At 41.7% G+C, this 19,313-nt stretch overlaps 1 protein-coding gene across 1 annotated transcript in view; it reads right to left on the reverse strand.

The window, feature by feature from the left end:
- Positions 1–843: 843 nt before the first annotated feature.
- The window catches only part of ANKRD33B (ankyrin repeat domain 33B), a 46,893-nt gene continuing 28,423 nt past the window's right edge, over positions 844–19,313 (reverse strand). Inside the window, exons 2-4 of the mRNA XM_039714908.1 lie at positions 17,263–17,392; positions 11,600–11,740; positions 844–4,020 (exon numbers count right to left, since the gene is read on the reverse strand). Coding sequence (XP_039570842.1) covers positions 3,170–4,020; positions 11,600–11,740; positions 17,263–17,392 — 1,122 coding nt within the window. The 3' untranslated portion in view covers positions 844–3,169. The remainder of the gene's footprint in view (positions 4,021–11,599; positions 11,741–17,262; positions 17,393–19,313) is intronic.

Genomic DNA, 19,313 nt, shown 5'->3' on the forward strand with positions numbered 1-19,313 from the left:
TGTCCCTTTTCCTTCTGAGGCGCATCTTTCTGCAGCAACACCTTTGCCTTCCCTCAGGGGCTCCAGCTGCCAGGAGGTGCTGCCAAGGGTTTGCTTGCTCTTTTTTAGGAGGTAAACTGTGCTGCTTGAGTGAGCAGGAGCAACCTGAAGTGCAGCCAGTATTGTCTGGCATTTCATAGTTATGGATCTCTTGGGGCAAAAAAAAATCCACGACAAAGCACAGATCAAGCCACTCTATTTGTGCTGAAATCCAACAGAACTCAAATCCTCCTCGGCAGCAGCAGCTCAAGGGGACAGATGGCTGAAAGCAAGCCACATGTGCCTCCTCCTCCTCCTCCTCCACTGTGGTCCATTTGCCACAGGTTTTAGAAAGTGTTTTGTGGGAGCTTTGCCCACTACAACCTTCAGACAGGTAAGATAAACAGCAAGTGAGGGGTGCAGCCTTCAGGGTGAGGACGATGATGAAGAGGGGAAGATAACTGGAGAGCAGTGAGGCAGCAGGGGAGGAAGGCAATGAGGACACAGAAACCTGTGGCCTGCACAGCCAAAACTAGCAAGTGCAAAGCTTTACACAGATGTCCCAAGTGGAGTCACGCTCTCAGCAAGGATACTGGGATACCAGCTGCTTGCAGCACAGCAACATGGACACAGGCCAGCAAAGCAATGACTTCTCTCTCCAGCAACATGGCCAGTGAAAACCTGATGGGAAACAAAAGCAATAGTTTTCCTTAACTCCTAGGGAAAAGAATCACAAGGAGTGTGAAGTTAACCCACAATAACTCCAGGGAAAACAAACTGCTTTTAGGTGATGCTGATGAGTCTTTTGGTGAAAGTGAATGGGATTTTAGATGCACAAGAAAGTGAAAGGCAGCATCCCCCAACCCCTTTGAAGAATAAGAGTGCCAAATAAGTTTAACATCTTGTGCCTCTTTTAATGGAAATATCACATTTATGCACATAAACACAGTAAAGTACAAAGGATTAGAAAATAGGCTTAATTTCCAGCCCCTAACTCTAACATACTCTACGTTAATCCCTGAGTGCACCTGTCCATTGTCGGTCTCTTGCAGGTGGTACTGTAAGTGCAAATTCAAGTGCTCAGCTGTAGCACAGGTTGCTTTTCAGAACCAAATCTGAGTGCTAAATCTTCAAAACCCTGGGTTGGCAGTAAACAAAAATTAACAGTTAAACCATTCAGTCCAGTGTACCAATTGGAAATCTATCCTGATACCTTTGCCACAGCCAGCCAAAAGACTGTCTTCCTGCTTTCCAAATAAATGAGTTCAGCTTGTATTCTGGTCACCCCAAAGCCATTACCAAATTGGTGACTATGAATTGAACAGCACTGATGCACTTGCAGATTAAAATGCTATTCATATTCCCAGGACTGGGCAGGTGTATTGGCAGGTGTATATTCCTCCAGCTCTGATGTAGGAGACCACCTGGCACTGCAGTCTGGCCAGCACAGAAGTACAAAGAAAATCCTTGTTTCCCACATCTGTCCTAACCTCTGTCAGACCCCGCAGACCGGAAATGGCAGTGCTGATCTGGGCTCTAGTTTTCAATCAACTGAATTTATTTCTCCCATGACATGCACAGTTTCATTACAAATTCAGTGAGACTGTGGCCAGCCTTTGTGCTGTGGGACTAAAGGATGGAGAAGTTTTCCCTCTCTTTAATTGAGGGGAGAAACTGGTGACAGCAGCTGCACCAGCTGGGGTCTGCCTGGGCTCCAGTACAGCAACACCTTCAGGAGAACACAGTGCAGCACATTTCAGTTCAAATGTGTGCAATGCCTGAGCAAAACCTTACCCTGAGCCTGTGCTCTATGCTGTTTGCATTGGACCTCTACTTCTGTGAGTGTGGTCTTTCCTCAGCATGCAGCAGGTGTACAGCCCTTCCTTACCAGAATTTGCCAGGGCTTGGCTTGCTGTTCAGGCTGACTGCTGGTACAACCAGAGGAACCCTAAATATGAAGCAGAAAAACCTGCAGCAACCCATGGGAACTGCCACTTGGAGATGCACTTCCATACTTTGTCCCAGTGTGGAGACAGGGGGTGAGGTACTGCCCTCCTGGGGCACCCAGAGGTGTGGTGCCAAAGCTTACAGTGACATCAGTGCCTGAGCTGCCTGGTACTGCACCTCTGACTGGGCACTCACAGCGTGTAGCTGCACTTGACACCTGGGAATGTTGCTTGAACCTCTGAAAGCTGCATAATATTCTTGTCCTGGCTATATCCTGGAAAGGCTGACAATAAACCTGGTGAGTCTTTAAAAAGAAACTTAAATATCAACCTAAAAAAATTTCCACTGTGCTTCACCATCTCCCTTATTTCACAGTTAAAAGCAATGACAAAATATTCCCTGAGACTAAAAAGGAGACAATAGATAATGGATAAAGGGAAATCTATTGGGAGAGGCAAATCTTAGGTGATGGTGGCAATCAAAAATTGTCTCATCTTCTATATTTCTTCAAAGAAATCTCTGCACCTGATTTATACTTGCAGAAGATGTGAATACCTCAACTGCACAGATATTTAATATTAAGCCCTTTTTAGGTTCAACACAGCAAATAATAGCATTAAGAACTGCATCCATACAGACTGTATAGACCTGTACTTAAAATCTGTTTACCAAAATAGAAATAAAGTGCTTAGTATATTCAAAACAACTGCAGACCTGGATTTTCACTGCCAACCAACACTGTGCTAAATTCTAAACTTTTAATTATTACTATAAACCTTTGCAATATGTCTACCCAATGAAGAAGAGGGAGGAATTTCTAGTGTCAAAAGCACAACTCCTTAGTTTTGTCCATTACAAAATGAACAAACACAAAATACAATCATTTCAAACACGTTTTTCAAGCTGTTTCACAGTCATTCACCAGGAGCGGGAAAAACAGGAATCCACAAGTGGACTGCACCACTTAGAACATCCTGTCAACAGCAGACCAGTAAACCCAGTAAGTCTTCCAGCTCAAAATACTTTCCTGCTCCACCATCAGACTTGCTGTGGCATAGCCCTTGCTGTATTTCTGCTCCTTGAAGGCTGTGACTCAGTATTCCAGCTCCATGAGCAGTAGGCATGCACAAAGGCATTCAGTCTGTTATCTTGCTGGGATAACAAGACTAGCAGCTCAAGAACCTTCTCAGCAACTACCTTCAAATCAGGTCCTGCTCTGGGCAGGAGACACCTGCCTGGGCTTTTGAGCCTCTGCTGCTCTATTCTTTTCCAGTTCCTCTGCCTTCCTCCGTTCCTCTTTTAGCTCCTTGTATCTCCACTTGGGAATCTGCAGATAGGGGTCCTCCTTGGCGCTGCTCCTCCTCCTCGCCTTTTCTGGCTGGAAGGTGGGTGGAGGAGCCTTGCTGACACAGACTTTGGGGATGACAAACCCCGGCCGGACGCTGCTGCGTCGAAGCAGGTGGAGAGGCAGGAGGCTTGCTTTCCTTGTGGCTACTGTGGTCACTTGGGACATCGCAACGCTGATGGGCTGCAGGCTGGCTCGACGCTCCTTCTTCTTGGGGACCACGGTGACTTTGGAGTTCTGAAAGAGCTTCTCGTAGCTGCTAACGTGATCTTTGTCTTGAGATCGGATCTCCTCTGCTCTCTGCTTCCTAAGGATTTCCTGCACTGCCAGTCTGCGTTTCCCCACACAAGGTGGGCTGCCTGGGCACACAGTCCGGCACCCCAGAGCGATGAAGGGACTTCCCAAACTTGTGGTCACCTTCACCATGTGGTCGAGGACCCCATCCTCTTCCGGGCCATAGAAAGACCGGAACGAGACAGCTGCCCTTACGCACTCAGAAATCTTCTGCAAACAGCTTTTTGGCTCTGCAGCCTTGGCAAGAAGTTCCTTCATTTTTGGCCATTCTGGTTTATATTGATCAGAAAACTGTTCTGGGCATGGCCTGTCCATCAGCTTCTGCATGACAAAGGCGGACTCTGATCTTCCTGTGAAACAAGCCCATTCCCATGAAGTCAGTCCACGGCTTGGGTCAGTTGCATGAACATTTGCCCCTCAAAAGAAAAACAATTAGCATTAATTAATTAAAACACCCACATTCCTGTTGCTGTGATCAGAGGTGAGTCAGGCAGATCCCTACAAGAAAATATCACATAAAATACACAATAATATTTGTGTCAAAATGAACATGCAATAAGGATATATTTGGTTCCTGATTTTATGAATTCCTTATTTATTTAAAACAAGGTAAAAGACATTAAGACTGCATATATGAAATTATCTTAAAATTACAAATAATGAAATAATGAATTTCACCTGCATTTAATCTTGACTGCTATTTTAATATCCATTCACTTGAGCTTACAAGAAAAGAGTTACAGATATGGAGAGAAACAATTCTCTACAAAGAAATCCTTCCCCATATAGAATAGTGGACTTTTTACTGGTCACTTTCACTTGGAAGAAAGGTTGTAGGCTAATGGTCACAAGTTCCATGAAAATATCCACTCACTGCTCACTAGGGGTAAAAACAGCAAATAAAATATAATTAATTTCTTAAAAAGCATTAAAAATGGGGGAAAATAGAAAGCAAAAAAGGGGAAATAGAGAAAAGAACAAATGTGCAATTTATGCTCTCTTATGTCTGAAAGGACCCTGCAGAATTAGGAAATGTTGAGAAGATGGTAACAATGGTGATCAAATATAAGGAAAGTTTCCAGAAATGTCAAGGTGTGGATAATGGGTAATTCTGAACTCAGAACAGCTGTTCTCATCTACCTGAGATTACCAGCCCTAAGGAAATGAAGTAATTGTTAGCCAAAACATTCTGTTATTGTTAAGTGGACAGCCATAAGAGGCAGCTAGGATACAGGCTACACAGCAGAGGCTTAGACATTTGAAGTGTTATGTCCTAGAAGGAAATTATTTTGAGTGGTCTATCCTCCCATTCCCAGATTATGATCTTTATCTATCCAATTCTGATGTCTGTCCCCATAACCATTCTTTTTTTCACATATTTCTGTATCCTTTTTCATCTTTGCATCCCTTTTATCCTCTCCCAATTTATGCTCTCTTATGTCTGAAAGGACCCTGCAGAATTAGGAAATGTTGAGAAGATGGTAACAAGGGTGATCAAATATAAGGAAAGTTTCCATAAATGTCAAAGAGTGGATAATGGGTGAGATGGACCTTCAGTCTGAACCCAGAGCAGCTGTTCTCATCTACCTGAGATTACCAGCCCTAAGGAAATGAAGTAATTGTTAGCCAAAACATTCTGTTATTGTTAAGTGGACAGCCATAAGAGGCAGCTAGGATACAGGCTACACAGCAGAGGCTTAGACATTTGAAGTGTTATGTCCTAGAAGGAAATTATTTTGAGTGGTCTATCCTCCCATTCCCAGATTATGATCTTTATCTATCCAATTCTGATGTCTGTCCCCATAACCATTCTTTTTTTCACATATTTCTGTATCCTTTTACCAAAACCTTCTGTTATTACTAAGTGAACCAGCCATAAGAGGCAGCTAGGATACAGGCTACACAGCAGAGGCTTAGACATTTGAAGTGTTATGTCCTGGAAGGAAATTATTTCAAGTGGCCTATCCTCCTTCCATTCCCAGTTTATGATCTTTATCTCTCCAATTCTGACATCTGTCCCCACCTTTTTTTTTTTTAACATATTTCTGCATCCTTTTTCATCTTTGCATTCCTTTTGTTCTCTCTATCTTCCTATAAGACCCCAGACATTGGCTTTTTCCCTTGTTCTTCACTCTTTTGTTTTCAAGTGGAGTTACCTCTGGGGCACTTGGGAGAAGGAAATTATTTTGAGTGGTCTATCCTCCCATTCCCAGATTATGATCTTTATCTATCCAATTCTGATGTCTGTCCCCATAACCATTCTTTTTTTCACATATTTCTGTATCCTTTTTCATCTTTGCATCCCTTTTATCCTCTCCATCTTCCTATAAGACCCCACACATTGGCTTTTGCCCTTGTTCTTCACTCTTTTGTTTTCAAGTGGAGTTACCTCTGGGGCACTTGGGTGCTTGAAAAGAGCATACAGGTATCACCAGAAGCAGGCATCCTAGTCTGCCCTATGATGTCCTTTACAACTTCTTTTGTACTGTACCCACATTCCTTGGCAACCAGAAAATTGCAGGGAAATCCTCCCATGATATTAGGGTGGGCATTTGTCAATGAGGGTGGCATGTGCCCAGACATGCCTGCCATCTCCTGCTGACAGAGAAGAGCTCTGTAAAGGACACAGGAAGCTCAATTCCAAGTGCACCTGTGGAAGAATTGCTGCAGAACAATAAGCAGCAGCAAGTGGTTCTGGAAGGTGAAGTTAGCAGGATGCTGTTGCAAATAGCCAGCAGATTACAGCTTGTGAATGCTAAGGGATACAAAAGACCTGTCCAAAAACTGGCTTGGTGGCACCAATTAAAAAGAATCTCAGAGACATGTCAAGGACTTGACAATTGGCACCATATCCTGTGGTTCACATCCAAGTGATCCTGGGCACACACATCTTGATGCCTTACAGTACATGGGTATGAAGGTGAATGAATTAAATCAATGGGAGAATGAGGGAATACACACTCTCTGGTGTCAGGCAGACAGGTTCTTAAACTGAAAATCCTTTGGTTTATATTCTGCCTTTGAACTTTGACTGATCTCAGAGGGAGCTTCGCACGCTCCAGTCTGCAGACTGTTCAGCAGATCTGTTCCCTGGGACAGGCACGGGCACTTTGCCCAGCTGCCTTCAACATACTGAGCTCTGCAACATTTAGTCATGGTTTACTCATATCTCTGTCCCTGCAGATAGTTTCTGGGTTTCTTGAAAGAGTTTAAAGCTGGGATACAAAGAACACTTGGTTTATTGAAGGACTTCTTTACCAGATGAAGGACCATTTTCAAACAGCCAACACAAAACTGACCTACAGATCTTGTTACAAAAGTGACAGTCTATCCCATTGCTTCACAAGAAGGAGATGTCCAGAAATCTGAGGAAAGGACCAGAGAATTCTGGTAATGAGACTGTTACCAGAATACTGGTACAGAAAATAATTTTTTTTATCCCCTGGATTATCTTGGAGACAGCATTTCAAACTGGAATAAGGAGGCCTTGATATAAGGAAAAGCAACCACAAATCAGTTTGTGATGGGTTCAGTATAACCTTTCCCATAAAGGATGTTTTGTCATTACAGGAAAATAAAGGCAAAAATAAAGCACAGGGAAAGTGATAAAAACCTCAGCTTTGTTAAGTTAGTTCCTAAGTCTCTGAGAAAATATCTAAAGAGAAGATGCTGGAGACATAGATCAAGAATGGGTGTGGAAGGAGACACCCTAAGCAAAATTGCTGATAATAGTTTAAGTGTAATTTAAGTGAAATTTGCAGAAAGGACACTCAGAGCACAGCAGGGAGTCAAGCATAGGACCTGTACTGGAAGGCAGAAAGGAGCCAAAGAGAAGGAGGGAATCAAATGTAAGAGTTCACAAGCTGTGGATTTGAAGAAAGGATTGAAAGATCTCAGAGGCAGAATGGTTTGATGAAGTTCATGACTGCAGAAATTACACATAAATCAGTGAGGGGAGGGAAAAAGATATACCAACACATACTTCCTGCTTCACTAACCTCTTTTTGAGCCTCCCTACCCAAACTTCCTGTCTTTGAATTTCTCTCATCTCAGGCTAGCCTCTTTCCCTGGTCCCTTCTTAACACTTGCCTGAGTCTGAACTCCTTCCCAAAAGAGCTCACTGTGACTGTGGCAAATTATGTGGAAGTTGTTTCCTTGATGTACACATGGCAAGGACTTAACACAGGAAGAACAGCAGCTATAGGAATTGTCTTCAAATAAAAAAAAATAATAATTCTCAGCTTGTAAACAAGCAAGAGACAGCTGCTTACCATTATCTTCAAGAAAAAGTCATTCCAATTCTGATATGGTGCTGCTGTGAGAATTTGGAGCCAACTAGTTCAAAAAGACCAGTGTGAGAAAATGCTCACTGGGGGCTCTCCACCTTTGCTTGGGCGTTAAGCTCAGCTCTAGTCCCTGTCTGGGCTATGCCTGTGCCCTGCTGGTCTGGACTGTGACCCACAGACTTAATTTCTTGTTTGACCTCAGGCCCACCTTGTCCCTATGAACTTACCCTTGTCATCATGGACTTGCCTGGCAATCAATGCAGTGCTGCCTGATCCAGGTTATTGTCACCAGCCCTGCCACCTTCCTTAAAGGAGCACCTTTACTGATGAGGCTGGTGCTGAGGCCTTGCTGTCACCCTTGCCTCACCTTCCTCTGAGGAGAAGCCCCTTCTTTCTGACAGATGGGTCCCCAGGTGTTTTGGAAACTCTGTCTCAGAAAACACTACAGAGTATAGAAATCCCAACCTACCAAGAGAAATCAATGCTGACTTTGTACATTGTATCACAAAATCTATTCTAAGGTGTGATTTACCATGGTTTTATTGATTTTTCTGCACAAATCAGGAGACATTCCTGAACAAACTTGTCATTCAGCAGAATGCCTTATCTGGAATATACATGAGTAGTCATGTCCCTTTGTAAATGTGATAGCAGTCTTATTGAACTAATTGTCATTTCAGTGTAACTATAGCCTACAAATTTTCTTTCAGGAATGCTGCACTTGCCACTTGCCTTGCTTTTCCTAGAAGTTTCCCTGAAGATCATTTTCAGCACAATTAATTTGAATGCACATGTTCCTTTAGGATATAAATATCCTGTTTTATTAAGACTTCACATCCTTTTGAGATGCAGAACTGGCATCTTGAGTTTAAAGACGGGGCTGAGGAGGCTCAGGCATCTGTTACCAGCCCGTTTTATGGGCGGTGTTTAAAGCCCAGCCTCCAGATCCAGGGCCACTCTGACAACATTACTAAAGCAGCACTGAGTTTAGACTGGAGATTACAGCAGGGCTTGACACGTGGATAGCAACCAGCATTTCTGGCTGGCTCTGCTGATGAGCGCTGGCAGCAGCGCGGTGCTGGCAGCGCAGCAGCCTGTGACAAACTGCTGATGGGAGACCGGGCCCCCCTTCACCTGCTGTGCCTCACAAACAGCAAATTCACATGTTCCAAGGGCTCCCTCTGAAAGAGCAGCGTTATGGCCAAGTGTCTCAGAGTGCCTTAATCTTGTAGTGATTGACCTTGGCCGCCCTCCACAAACTCAAATTTCAGAAAGAGCAGTCACTTTGGCAATCCAGCTCCGACCATCTGTCACACATTGCTGCTACCTCTTTCCCCATATGACTGTGCTGAATCCATGCTAAAGCAGCGAGGAAGGTGAGTTATTTTGCTTTGCTGACCTCCTGCATTGCCATAAGTGCTGGCCATCAGCAGAGGTCTTACCCAAGCCACTGAATGGATACCAGGTTTAAAAACCTCCTGTTCTAAACACACATAACTGCTTTGTAGCTGTGCAAGTAGACCCACAGCTGATTATGGGTGTTTCCCCTCTATGTTGCCATGCATTTTTACATTTTAATATCACATTTTGCTGGTTTATTTGTGAAATTGATTTTTTCACCGAATCTTTTAATAACTTCTTTTACATTCTTCAGCTCACTAGTACTTAATTGTTGGCACCCACTCAGTGTCTCTTAAATCCCAAACTACTTCTAAATCCATTCTGAATGGGAATTTGCCTCCTTCCCTCCCTCCATTTCACCAGACTGTGCAGTGCTAAAAAATACTCAGATATTAAAATGGGTGCAGGCAATTTACTTCACTTCCTTTGTGACCCCTGTTTTGAGCTGAAAATTTGAGGAACTGCAAGTACTCACTGAAACTTCAATTTAGAAAATCAAAAGTATATTAACCCATCAGATCCTTAGCTGGTGGACGATCCTTGGTATCTTCACTATCTCTGACGCAAAAACAGGCTGATAATGCTTTCTGTAGGCAAACTCAAGATGGAGGCTAAAAAAAGCCATTTTCTGGCTGTCTAAAGGTTTGTTTTCCCCAGTATTCTGTTTTCTTATGAATCATGGAAACAATAAAAGGCTATTCACATGCCAGAGGCAGCAACGACAGAAGTGAACTTTGACAGTAATATTTTAGTATAAGAATCAGAATAACAAGTACTGAGTTATTTACATAGATGAAAGGTTGTGAAACAGCTTCTAGTGACCCAAACAGAAAGAACAAGCTTCCCTCAGATCTCTAGTGATAATAATAGGTCATGACACCATAAGGCAAATTTGACAAGTCAGAAAATCATAGGATTGAAGTTTCATTTTAAGTGATGATTTATAACACTCACTGGAAAATTCTGAACTAGCATCTGCATGAAGTATATGTGAGTCCAGAAAGTGCATCTGTTTCTAGTGGTGCTCGAGCTCTGACAGCAGTTTCATAATTTTTTGTCATAAAAATTTAAAATGAATGATCCAATTCCTAAGCCTTTGTTCCAGAGTAAGAGGCTACAGGACCTAGCAGAAAATAACACACCAGTTACCACATCATGTTTTCTGTGCCATATCAATGTCTAGAAACTGGATATTATGGAATGAAGGATACTAATGTCATGCTTGATAAAGTCATGTGACTTAAAATACTCTGATTATGAAGGGTTAGACTCTTGTGGCAGCAAAATCGCTGAAATGAACTTCTTATTCAAGATCTCTCTCAATGAGATGGACCTGTAGGACTCTTGATCTAGACAGTAACAATATTCACATGCCACTTGTTATTATTTCCACAATATTTAATTTGTGTTTTCATATTTGCATCTGTAAAACAAGAATATATATTAATATAAACTAGTTATTTATCCAACAGTTTATATACTAATTACTTCATATAAAAAACCCATACAATATTGTGGCTGAAAAAGGTTAGGACCACTCTTGTAGAGGCTGTTGCCCTTCAAGGGGCCTTATGAGTCTCTTCTCCAGGACCCCTTCACCTTCCAATGCAACACAGCCAGAAATTCAACAGCAGACAAGAGCCAAGAGCAAGAAACATAATTCCTCTTCTCAGATGTGAAGAGAGACAGGTGGACAGAGAGAGACCTGCTCATTCCCTGTGCCACAGCTCCCTCCTCGCAGCAGACACAGACCTGGTGGTGCCCCATTGCTCATAAACCTGGAGACCAAACTCAGAGCTGTAGAGGCATTAGCAAAAATAAGTGACCAGATTTCCCACGAGTGTTCCCTGGTGGGATGTGGCCCCTACACCCAACACTCCTGACAGGAGCTGGAGCCCCCAAAGCTTTCCAGACCCCAGCACAGTTCAAGGCAGAAATGGAGGTCTGGCTGTGGTCCCACCTTTGCACTGGCTGTCACAGATGGAGGTGACAGCATGTGGCCAGCATGTCTTTCCCACCTGTGTAATGGATTTCATTAACTTCTGTTCTATGAATTCTGATGATCCTGCTCCCCAGACTCTCCTGAAGACAATCAATCTCATCCTCAGAGCTCTAGGAGAGCTCCTGGGTGAGGCTGTACAAGCAAACTCCTGCAGCACGTGCCTTCACTGCCTTGGCTATGGCTTTTTTAAAGGCTGCACCTATTTCCAGGGAAGGCTGTACCAGAGTTCTCCTACATCCCAAGAGCCAGTTTTCTTCTTGGTAGTTGTTAGATGGTGACAAAGAAGAAGAAAAGCACTTTGCATACCTGCCATCATCAAGGCTTTCACACATTCTGTTCTGCCCTGCATTGCAGACTTCATCAGGGCTGTGAATCCAAACGCATTCCTCTTCTCAATATCAAGCCCAGGAAAATAGTTCAACAAATAGTTTGTAATGGTTATGTGCCCTTTAAAGAAACAAAAAAGCAGAGAAAATGTCATACAATGCAGGTTCTGTCTCAAGGATAAACCAAAAATTTACTCCTGCATGTCTGATAACTGGAAAATGTAGATCTTTTCTTTGTGTCCTCTTCCACTCAATGCAGCCATCAGCCTTAGGGTTAACTGGCCCTGATTTTGACCAGAATACTGGGATAGGAGGTGGAAAATCTGGGTTCCCACCTTCTCTCGAGTTGCTCTTCTTTCTGAAAAGTCAGTTTAAGGTAAGGGAATAATTGAAGACCAGAAATGGTCACTTCAAGGTTCCGAGGGACCCCAGTTTCTTGACCCAGTGAGTAGCACTGCAGAGGGAATCTCTATACCCTATGCCCCATCACCAGGGGTAACTGATTGTAAAAATTCAGCTTTTTCCCTCCCCTGGTACATTTGAGCCTTGCAATCATGGTGCTTCATTAAAAAGTGATGACTGCACACAGTTGTTCCAGCCAATAATCCTTTCAAACCATGCCAGGCCTGATACAAGAGAAAGGAATATTTTGTGTAGCATCCCATATTTTTATTTTTCCATCTGACAGTGTAAAGCCACTTGTCTACTCTCCTTCAGTTGGAAAATGGGATTGAATGTTCAGTTTTGGTAGTAAAATAAATTATTTCAGTTCTGTTTCTAAAGGCAACTGTTGTTGCCATTCATGTGCCTTGTATGCCAGGATAACTGGTGTCTACAAGGCTATACTGAGAAGCTGAACGCATCTCTGGCTAAATGGTTGGAAGACCAATTAAGACACCAAATCTTTATAATTGGACTATCAGATGAATAGCTAGGGCCTTTATGACTCATTCATAACAGTTTTCCCTTCACTTGTCAATCATTTTATGATGCTTTGATGCTCTATAAAATAATGCCGTCTGTCAGGCAGCTGCAACAATCACAATTTAATTAGTAAGAGCTGTAAAAAATATTCTCTCATTTTGCTCTGCAGACCAGATGACTATTCTGTGATGCATGCCATTCAAATTCATCTAGAAATGTTACTGAAGCAGATTATAATTCATACAGGACAATTTTAAAAGTCTGTAGCATCACATCTGGTATAGATTTAATCAGCAGCCACTTTGTACCAACACAGTTCTCCATTCACTTTGAAAAGCAAGTTAAGAAAGTCTTTACCAATTAATTTGTGTTGCAGGTGTTACTCTTTCTCTCCGATAATTTTTTTACTCTATTACCTTTCTGCATAACTGGAGACTCTCATGAAACCTGAGCAGATGTAGAGATAATGCAGATGAGATGAGCAACTCCAGAGCCAGAGAAAACCAAATAAAAAGCTCCCTGTCCCTTGAGCAGTCCGATGGGAATGAAATATAAAGTTTCAGCAAACCACAACAAGCTCAACCTAGCAGAAGTGAACTGTGTTCAGGGCAGGATCAAGTGACCTGGTCCTGCTTACTCAATACAGAGATTTCAGCTTTGCTGATTCTGTGGCATAAAATCAAATCCTTGAAAGGAGTCAGTTGCTACTGGGAGAATCTTTGTGCCAAATTTTTTTTGCAGGACATGCTCTGATTCAGTGATGTATAACATGTGTCTTCATGAAGGTTTTGGAACAGTTGAAATCCTGCTTTTTGACCACAGAAACCAGAGACAAGCTGAAACAAGTGGAAATAATAAAATGGAAGATTTTTCAGCAGTTATTACATCACTAAAGATGTTCTTCCTTTTGCCAAAAGTATAATTACAGTAAGAGATATTCTGCAAATCTGGGGTGATCCTAAGAATTAATCCTGAAAGACCTTTCTTAACCAAACTCTCCAGGGGACTAGAAATGGCTTCAAATGAGACAGAAAAAAAAATATCAGCAGTATAATAAGAAATAAAATTAAGAAGTTTGTGACTCACAGAAGTTTTGTGTCTCAGGGATTCCTGAAAACCAGATTTAATCTGGAGGATCTTCTGTCCTCTGAGGTTTGCTTCAGATTTCCAGTTCAAACAGATATCAAATTCAAAGCAAAACTCAGAGCTGCCAAGTTTTAGTTCAAACCCTGTCATAGGCTTTTGATTTAATGCCACAAAGTTTGCTTTGGTTCTCCTCTGTCTGCGTGAACAAGCAGCCTGTAGCTAATTTATAAACTGGGTGAGCCTCCTGTGATGTAAAGTCTGCTATGAAAGCCCTGTGCAGCTCTAAAATAAATGAGCCTGGGCTCAGCCTGTTTGGTGATACTGAATTCAAAGCAGGCTCTTGCTGTTTGCAAGCCAGATCTACTTCCTACCAGAACTGGCATGCCAAGGGCTCACTTCTTCTCCCTGCGAGCCATATTTAGAGATCAGCACAGATGTCTGTAATAGCTTAATTCACTTAATTGCTGCCACAAAGGAAAGGCCTATAATGATGACAGTATTACCTAATAATCTGTGTAATACAGGCAGAAGGATAAGCTGCAGAGTAAGGAAGACCCATTGTCAAATAACATCTCACTCCTGAACTGTACCTGCAAAACGCTGTGTTTGGCCTGCAGGTAGCGAATGCTGCCTCACAGATGGATGGAAGCACAGACACCCAGAAGGCTTTGTCCTCTGGGTGTTTTAGGTGTTTGTGTTCTCATGTCTTTCTTAATAAACAGAAACTGGGATAACTTCCAATTTTGTGTTCCCAGCAAGACTCCTGAACTGGTGGCTGTAACATAAAACATCTATACTTTGTAAGTGAATACAACTCCCTCCGAGCACCAGTGCGTGCCAATGACTATACCCTGATGTAGCTGTGTCTCCATCAGCAGCAGAACTGAGAAAAAAAAAAGTAATTTTCCTTCTTTTCCTTTTCCACTTGTTATTTCAATCGCATGATTGTATCAATCTCCCCTTTTTTCAGCATTTTCCTTGTAATGATGTTTAATGATTTTGCTTCTGCTTCAATAGCATTGCCACCCGTTTCTGGGCACCACCTGCTGCAGACTGCAATGCATTTACAGTTCTGGAAGGCAAGCTCTCTTTGAAAAGAGATATAAGAAATAGGAAACATAGAGAAAGCAGGCAAACAGACCCATTTTCTGATGTGATATCTATACACAAAGCAGAGCACTTTGTGACCATTTTTCTGTACTAATAAGCTTGTTAAGACAGAACTGCTTTTCACTGATCCTTCCAACTTGTCTTTCTCTGTTCAGCCCATGCAGAAAATTTCAGCCTTAGATACTTTTGTTGGAGGATGAGAATCTCAAATTATCAAAAGCAATAGGAGGAACTGAATTAACTCATCTTCTGAGACTCTAGTTGCTCTTTAATTTAATCCTATTTATTTCAAGCTGATGCTCATATTTGAGCATCATGGCTGGGCAGTCATGAAATGGCATAGGCAAGTGTGGATTTTAAACTCCTCAGCACAAGTGAAGAGAGGTCTCTGTCATCTCTTTTGGTATCTACACCTCATAATGCGGATGCAGACTCCAAAACACAAGGAACACCTTCTCAGACCCACACGTTTTTTCCCATCCAGCTCCTCTTTGGGGTCTGGCCATACATTCTGCCCACCTGGCAATGGATCCTAACAAAAATGGCAGCACTTTCTGAAACCTTCGAGTACCATCTCACAGAAATAAGGTGAATTTGCTATTAGACTTTCCACAGCAAAACCCATAGTTTTGGTATAAATACCAGCGATCTCAGAATAATTTATTTTGCAAAAGTGTAATTACTTTCACAGCCTAAAGTTAACCCCTCCCCCAACAAATAAATTCTTCACTAAAGGTGAACTTGCATAAGCTTTGCTTTCAGGTCTTTATAATACACTGCTCAGTGTTATTATTTAACATCAAGCAATAATTAAGCAGCATCTATTGCACTGTAACTCCTCTGGTGGCAATGTTAGCCTCACAGTAATCTCTATTAATGCGACAGCAGTATCTTGTGATAATTAATTAAATAACTGATGTAAACCCTGTAGCTCAAGATTAGCACAGGCAGGGGAAAATATCCAAGTTGTTGGGGGTTTGTATAAGTTTCTGTTGAGTACAGTCATTTCCAGTTGCTTTTGGGATCAATAGCAAGTACTGGCAGAGAGTGTCAAGTCAATGTCAGCCTGCTGGATTAATTGTGAGCTCATTATCATGAGTTATAAAGATCAAGAAGGAGGCAGTGTTAAACCTTTTTTAGTTCAAATTTATATTAGGGTAGATAAATAAAAGTAGATTAGTGTTTTGGGGACTTTTCCACCTTCTTTGGGAAGCTACTGTACTCATGACTTTGCTATGAACATGATCACAGTTCTCTCTTCCAGTACTGAAGACCCATCTTGCAGGAACTTTCTCAGAGTTCACTTTTTGCTACAACACAAAGTAGGTTAGGTACTACCAGGAAATGTCCAGTGGCACTGTTACTAAATTGACATGGAAACCAAACTGCTCCAATCTTCAGACATGGCTTGTAAAGCCCATTGATATTCCCTCATGGAAATTTGTTCCCTTCAGGCAGCCAATGTCCGGGAGTGAGGACTATGTCCCACGAGCTCCCACAAACATCCCAGACCCTTCACCAGACAGCAGACATGATAAAGGCCAGCTATGCATTTCCTTGTAAAGTGACTGTCTTTGCAGAGTGTGCTTGAAGAATGCAAAGGAAACCAGAGATGCAGAGCCAGGCAGCCCCTGAAAATGCTTTTAGACTACGAAGTGATGGCATCCTTCCTTGGAGAAAATTTTCCTGATTTACATGCTTTAGCACTTTGTTAACACTCATTAGAGGAAACTAAACCTTCCCTTAAAGATTGAAGCACAGCCCTTCAGTTTAAACAGAAATAATCAAATGACTGTTTTCTAACTGAACACTGGAAGCAAGGAACTCTTCTGGGAGCTTCTCTTACATCTAAGTGATCTGTTACACTTGTTCACTGTATATTACCATGTTGGGTGGGATAAAAGAAAAACCTTGTGCTAAACTGCAGCCTGCATCAGAATTAATATGGTCAATGTTGACATTAGCTGTTACAAAAGGATCATTGGCAAATCCTAAACTCTGGTGAAGTTTTTTACTTTTCAGGTGTGGAGTGGATGAAGGATGTCTTAGCAGATAGGGTATTTCTTAATGATGATACGTTTTCCTACAGTCATCACTTCCTACAGACCCTCTGAGGTGGGTGCAGCAAGTATGGCAGAAAAGAACTAATGCAGCACATTACACGTCCACAGTGTTCAATAGTTGTTTGCCAGAGCAAACATTGGAAAATCAGCTTAAAGGAACAAAGCACTACAATGCTGCACACTTGGGATGAGATTTTCTTTATTTTTAACTTAAAATAATCAACGGCATCTACTAAAAATGTATAGCTTTTACTCCTTAAATCTACTGGATATATACTACTGTAGATTAATTAGTTCAAGGAAAATCACTACAAACCTATTTGGGAGTGGCCCTGGCCAGAATTATTTTACACAAAACAATTTCTTTCAGGGATTTGAAAAAAAAATCCTAAAATAAAGTAGCCTAAACACACACTCCTCCCAAGATCCTGCATGTAAGAGGTGATACAGAGAGCCTTACCTGCCTGTGCAGCTGTAATTAGAGCCGTGTTCCCTTCATTGTCCTGCCAGTTCACATCAAGGTGAGGGCATTGTGCTAAGGCTATCACAATATCCACATAGCCTTGGTAACAGGCAATGATAAGACCATTCTGTAAGCAAAATATAAAGAGAGACTTAGGTTTGCCAGACTGAGAAATGTTCACTGAAGAAGCTTATTAGACAGCTGTTTATTTTTTTTTTCTTACAGACTGAAGAACTGAAAAGGTACCAGCACAACAAGTGATCACCTCCAGGCACAATGTTCAGATCCATACACTTCTTTTTATCTCTGCCCTTTGGCAAGTAATGTTTGATACTCCTCATAAATACCTAAGAGGGTAGGTATTACATTATGCTACATGCAAAGTAACTGTTTATAAACGGCTTATGCTTATATGGCTATATACTCTATACCCAAATGAGAATAAATCTGATTTTATTATATAATAAAATGAATCCAGCAGGTAAGATGAACTGGACCTGCTCTGAATATTAATTCTCTGAAAAACAGCTATTTGTTCCATGAAGGGAAAGTGGTAGGCAGGAGTTGTGTTCATACTGCCTGTTACTACCTTTAAATAATTCAAATTTCCCATTAGAACTATGCCTCCTTTTTTTATAATCATAAATAAAATTAAATTGCTTTTAGAGGTCCTGTTTAATGTGTTTTATGACATCTGGAGGCTGTAAAATTTCCAGGAGGAAGCCAAGCCAGGAGTAAACCTTGTAACTACGCTTGGTACCCAGATAGTGTTTCACTCCACAGCAGCAAACTGACAGCTTTCCTAAAATACAGCAAAATACACTTGTCATTAATTAAATGGGACCACAGTGCTTAATCCTGGCTGCTCTCTTGGCCACTAGGATTAAAGCCATTATCTCCAGTCTTCAGGATTGCTTGGGCAGCCCTCGTTCATCTGCCTGGGGCTGATGGGTGTAGGGGAGGGCAGGCGCAGATAAATCAGCGCTCGCTCCTCGCTGCCCTCAGTGTGCCACTCAGTGAGCCTGAGCTCAGCGTGAGCATCTGACTGCCCAAAAGATGAGGGCAGAGACACAAATCTCAAACTGCCTGCTTACCCTGCCTGCCTGAAATGCACTCACACGAAACACTTGCAAGGAGAACCTGGTTATGGAAACAGAATGGCCCCCCCTGACTCCTCCATCATTTTTCTCTTGCCTACACATTGTCTTTATTTCTTCTCCCCATGGACATTAAGAAGCCAGAGATGTTCACCAGATGACAACTGTGGCTTCCGATTTATTGTCATCTTAACTAGCTGGTTATTTATTCAATGTCCTGTTTCACTGTCATTCTGGATAGTTCTCTTGGCTGAGGTGGCAAACACCTTCACTGAGGTACAGGAGTGATAGCTGCTCTTCAGGCTGTTCACAGCCTATGTAGGTTATTTCTCAATTACATCGCTCAATAAAATAATTACTCTGCTTTCTTTTGTTCTCAATTCACTCTTTCCCTCAGCATGAAGCGACACCTACCACTGCTTTTAAAGGGCATCTTCATTTCCTTGTGAAGTACCTGTAAGACTTCAAAGCCTTCTATTGAAATTGTACAGAGGATTCACCAAAAGTCATTTATTTTCAGCTTTTTTTTTTTATGAACATATGTACTTTCCTGGTGGGATTGTGCAGATTAATCCAAGTTTTACTCTGTACAGAGGATTCACCAAAAGTAATTTATTTTCAGCTTTTTTTTTTTTTTTATGAACATATGTACTTTCCTGGTGGGATTGTGCAGATTAATCCAAGTTTTACTGTAATGTAATAGTTTTTAGCTTTTAAGAAAACTGTGTCAATGTCCATTTTCTAAGGACTTGAGCATTATTTCAAATTCTTTAATAATTTAATTTTTCACCTGATGATCAGGATATAGGTCTTTACAACTCCAAAACTGTGCAGATTTAAAACACCATGCAGTCATTCAGTAAATGTCCATTACTTATGCTAGCAGAAAATTAAGTTTACAATTTTTTGGAGACCAAAAGCTTTCAACAATAAGAAGAGAGATTCTATTGT

The sequence above is a fragment of the Passer montanus genome, unplaced genomic scaffold, assembly GCF_014805655.1.
Source record: "Passer montanus isolate IOZ18808 unplaced genomic scaffold, ASM1480565v1 scaffold31, whole genome shotgun sequence".
Taxonomy (NCBI): Eukaryota; Metazoa; Chordata; class Aves; order Passeriformes; family Passeridae; genus Passer; species Passer montanus.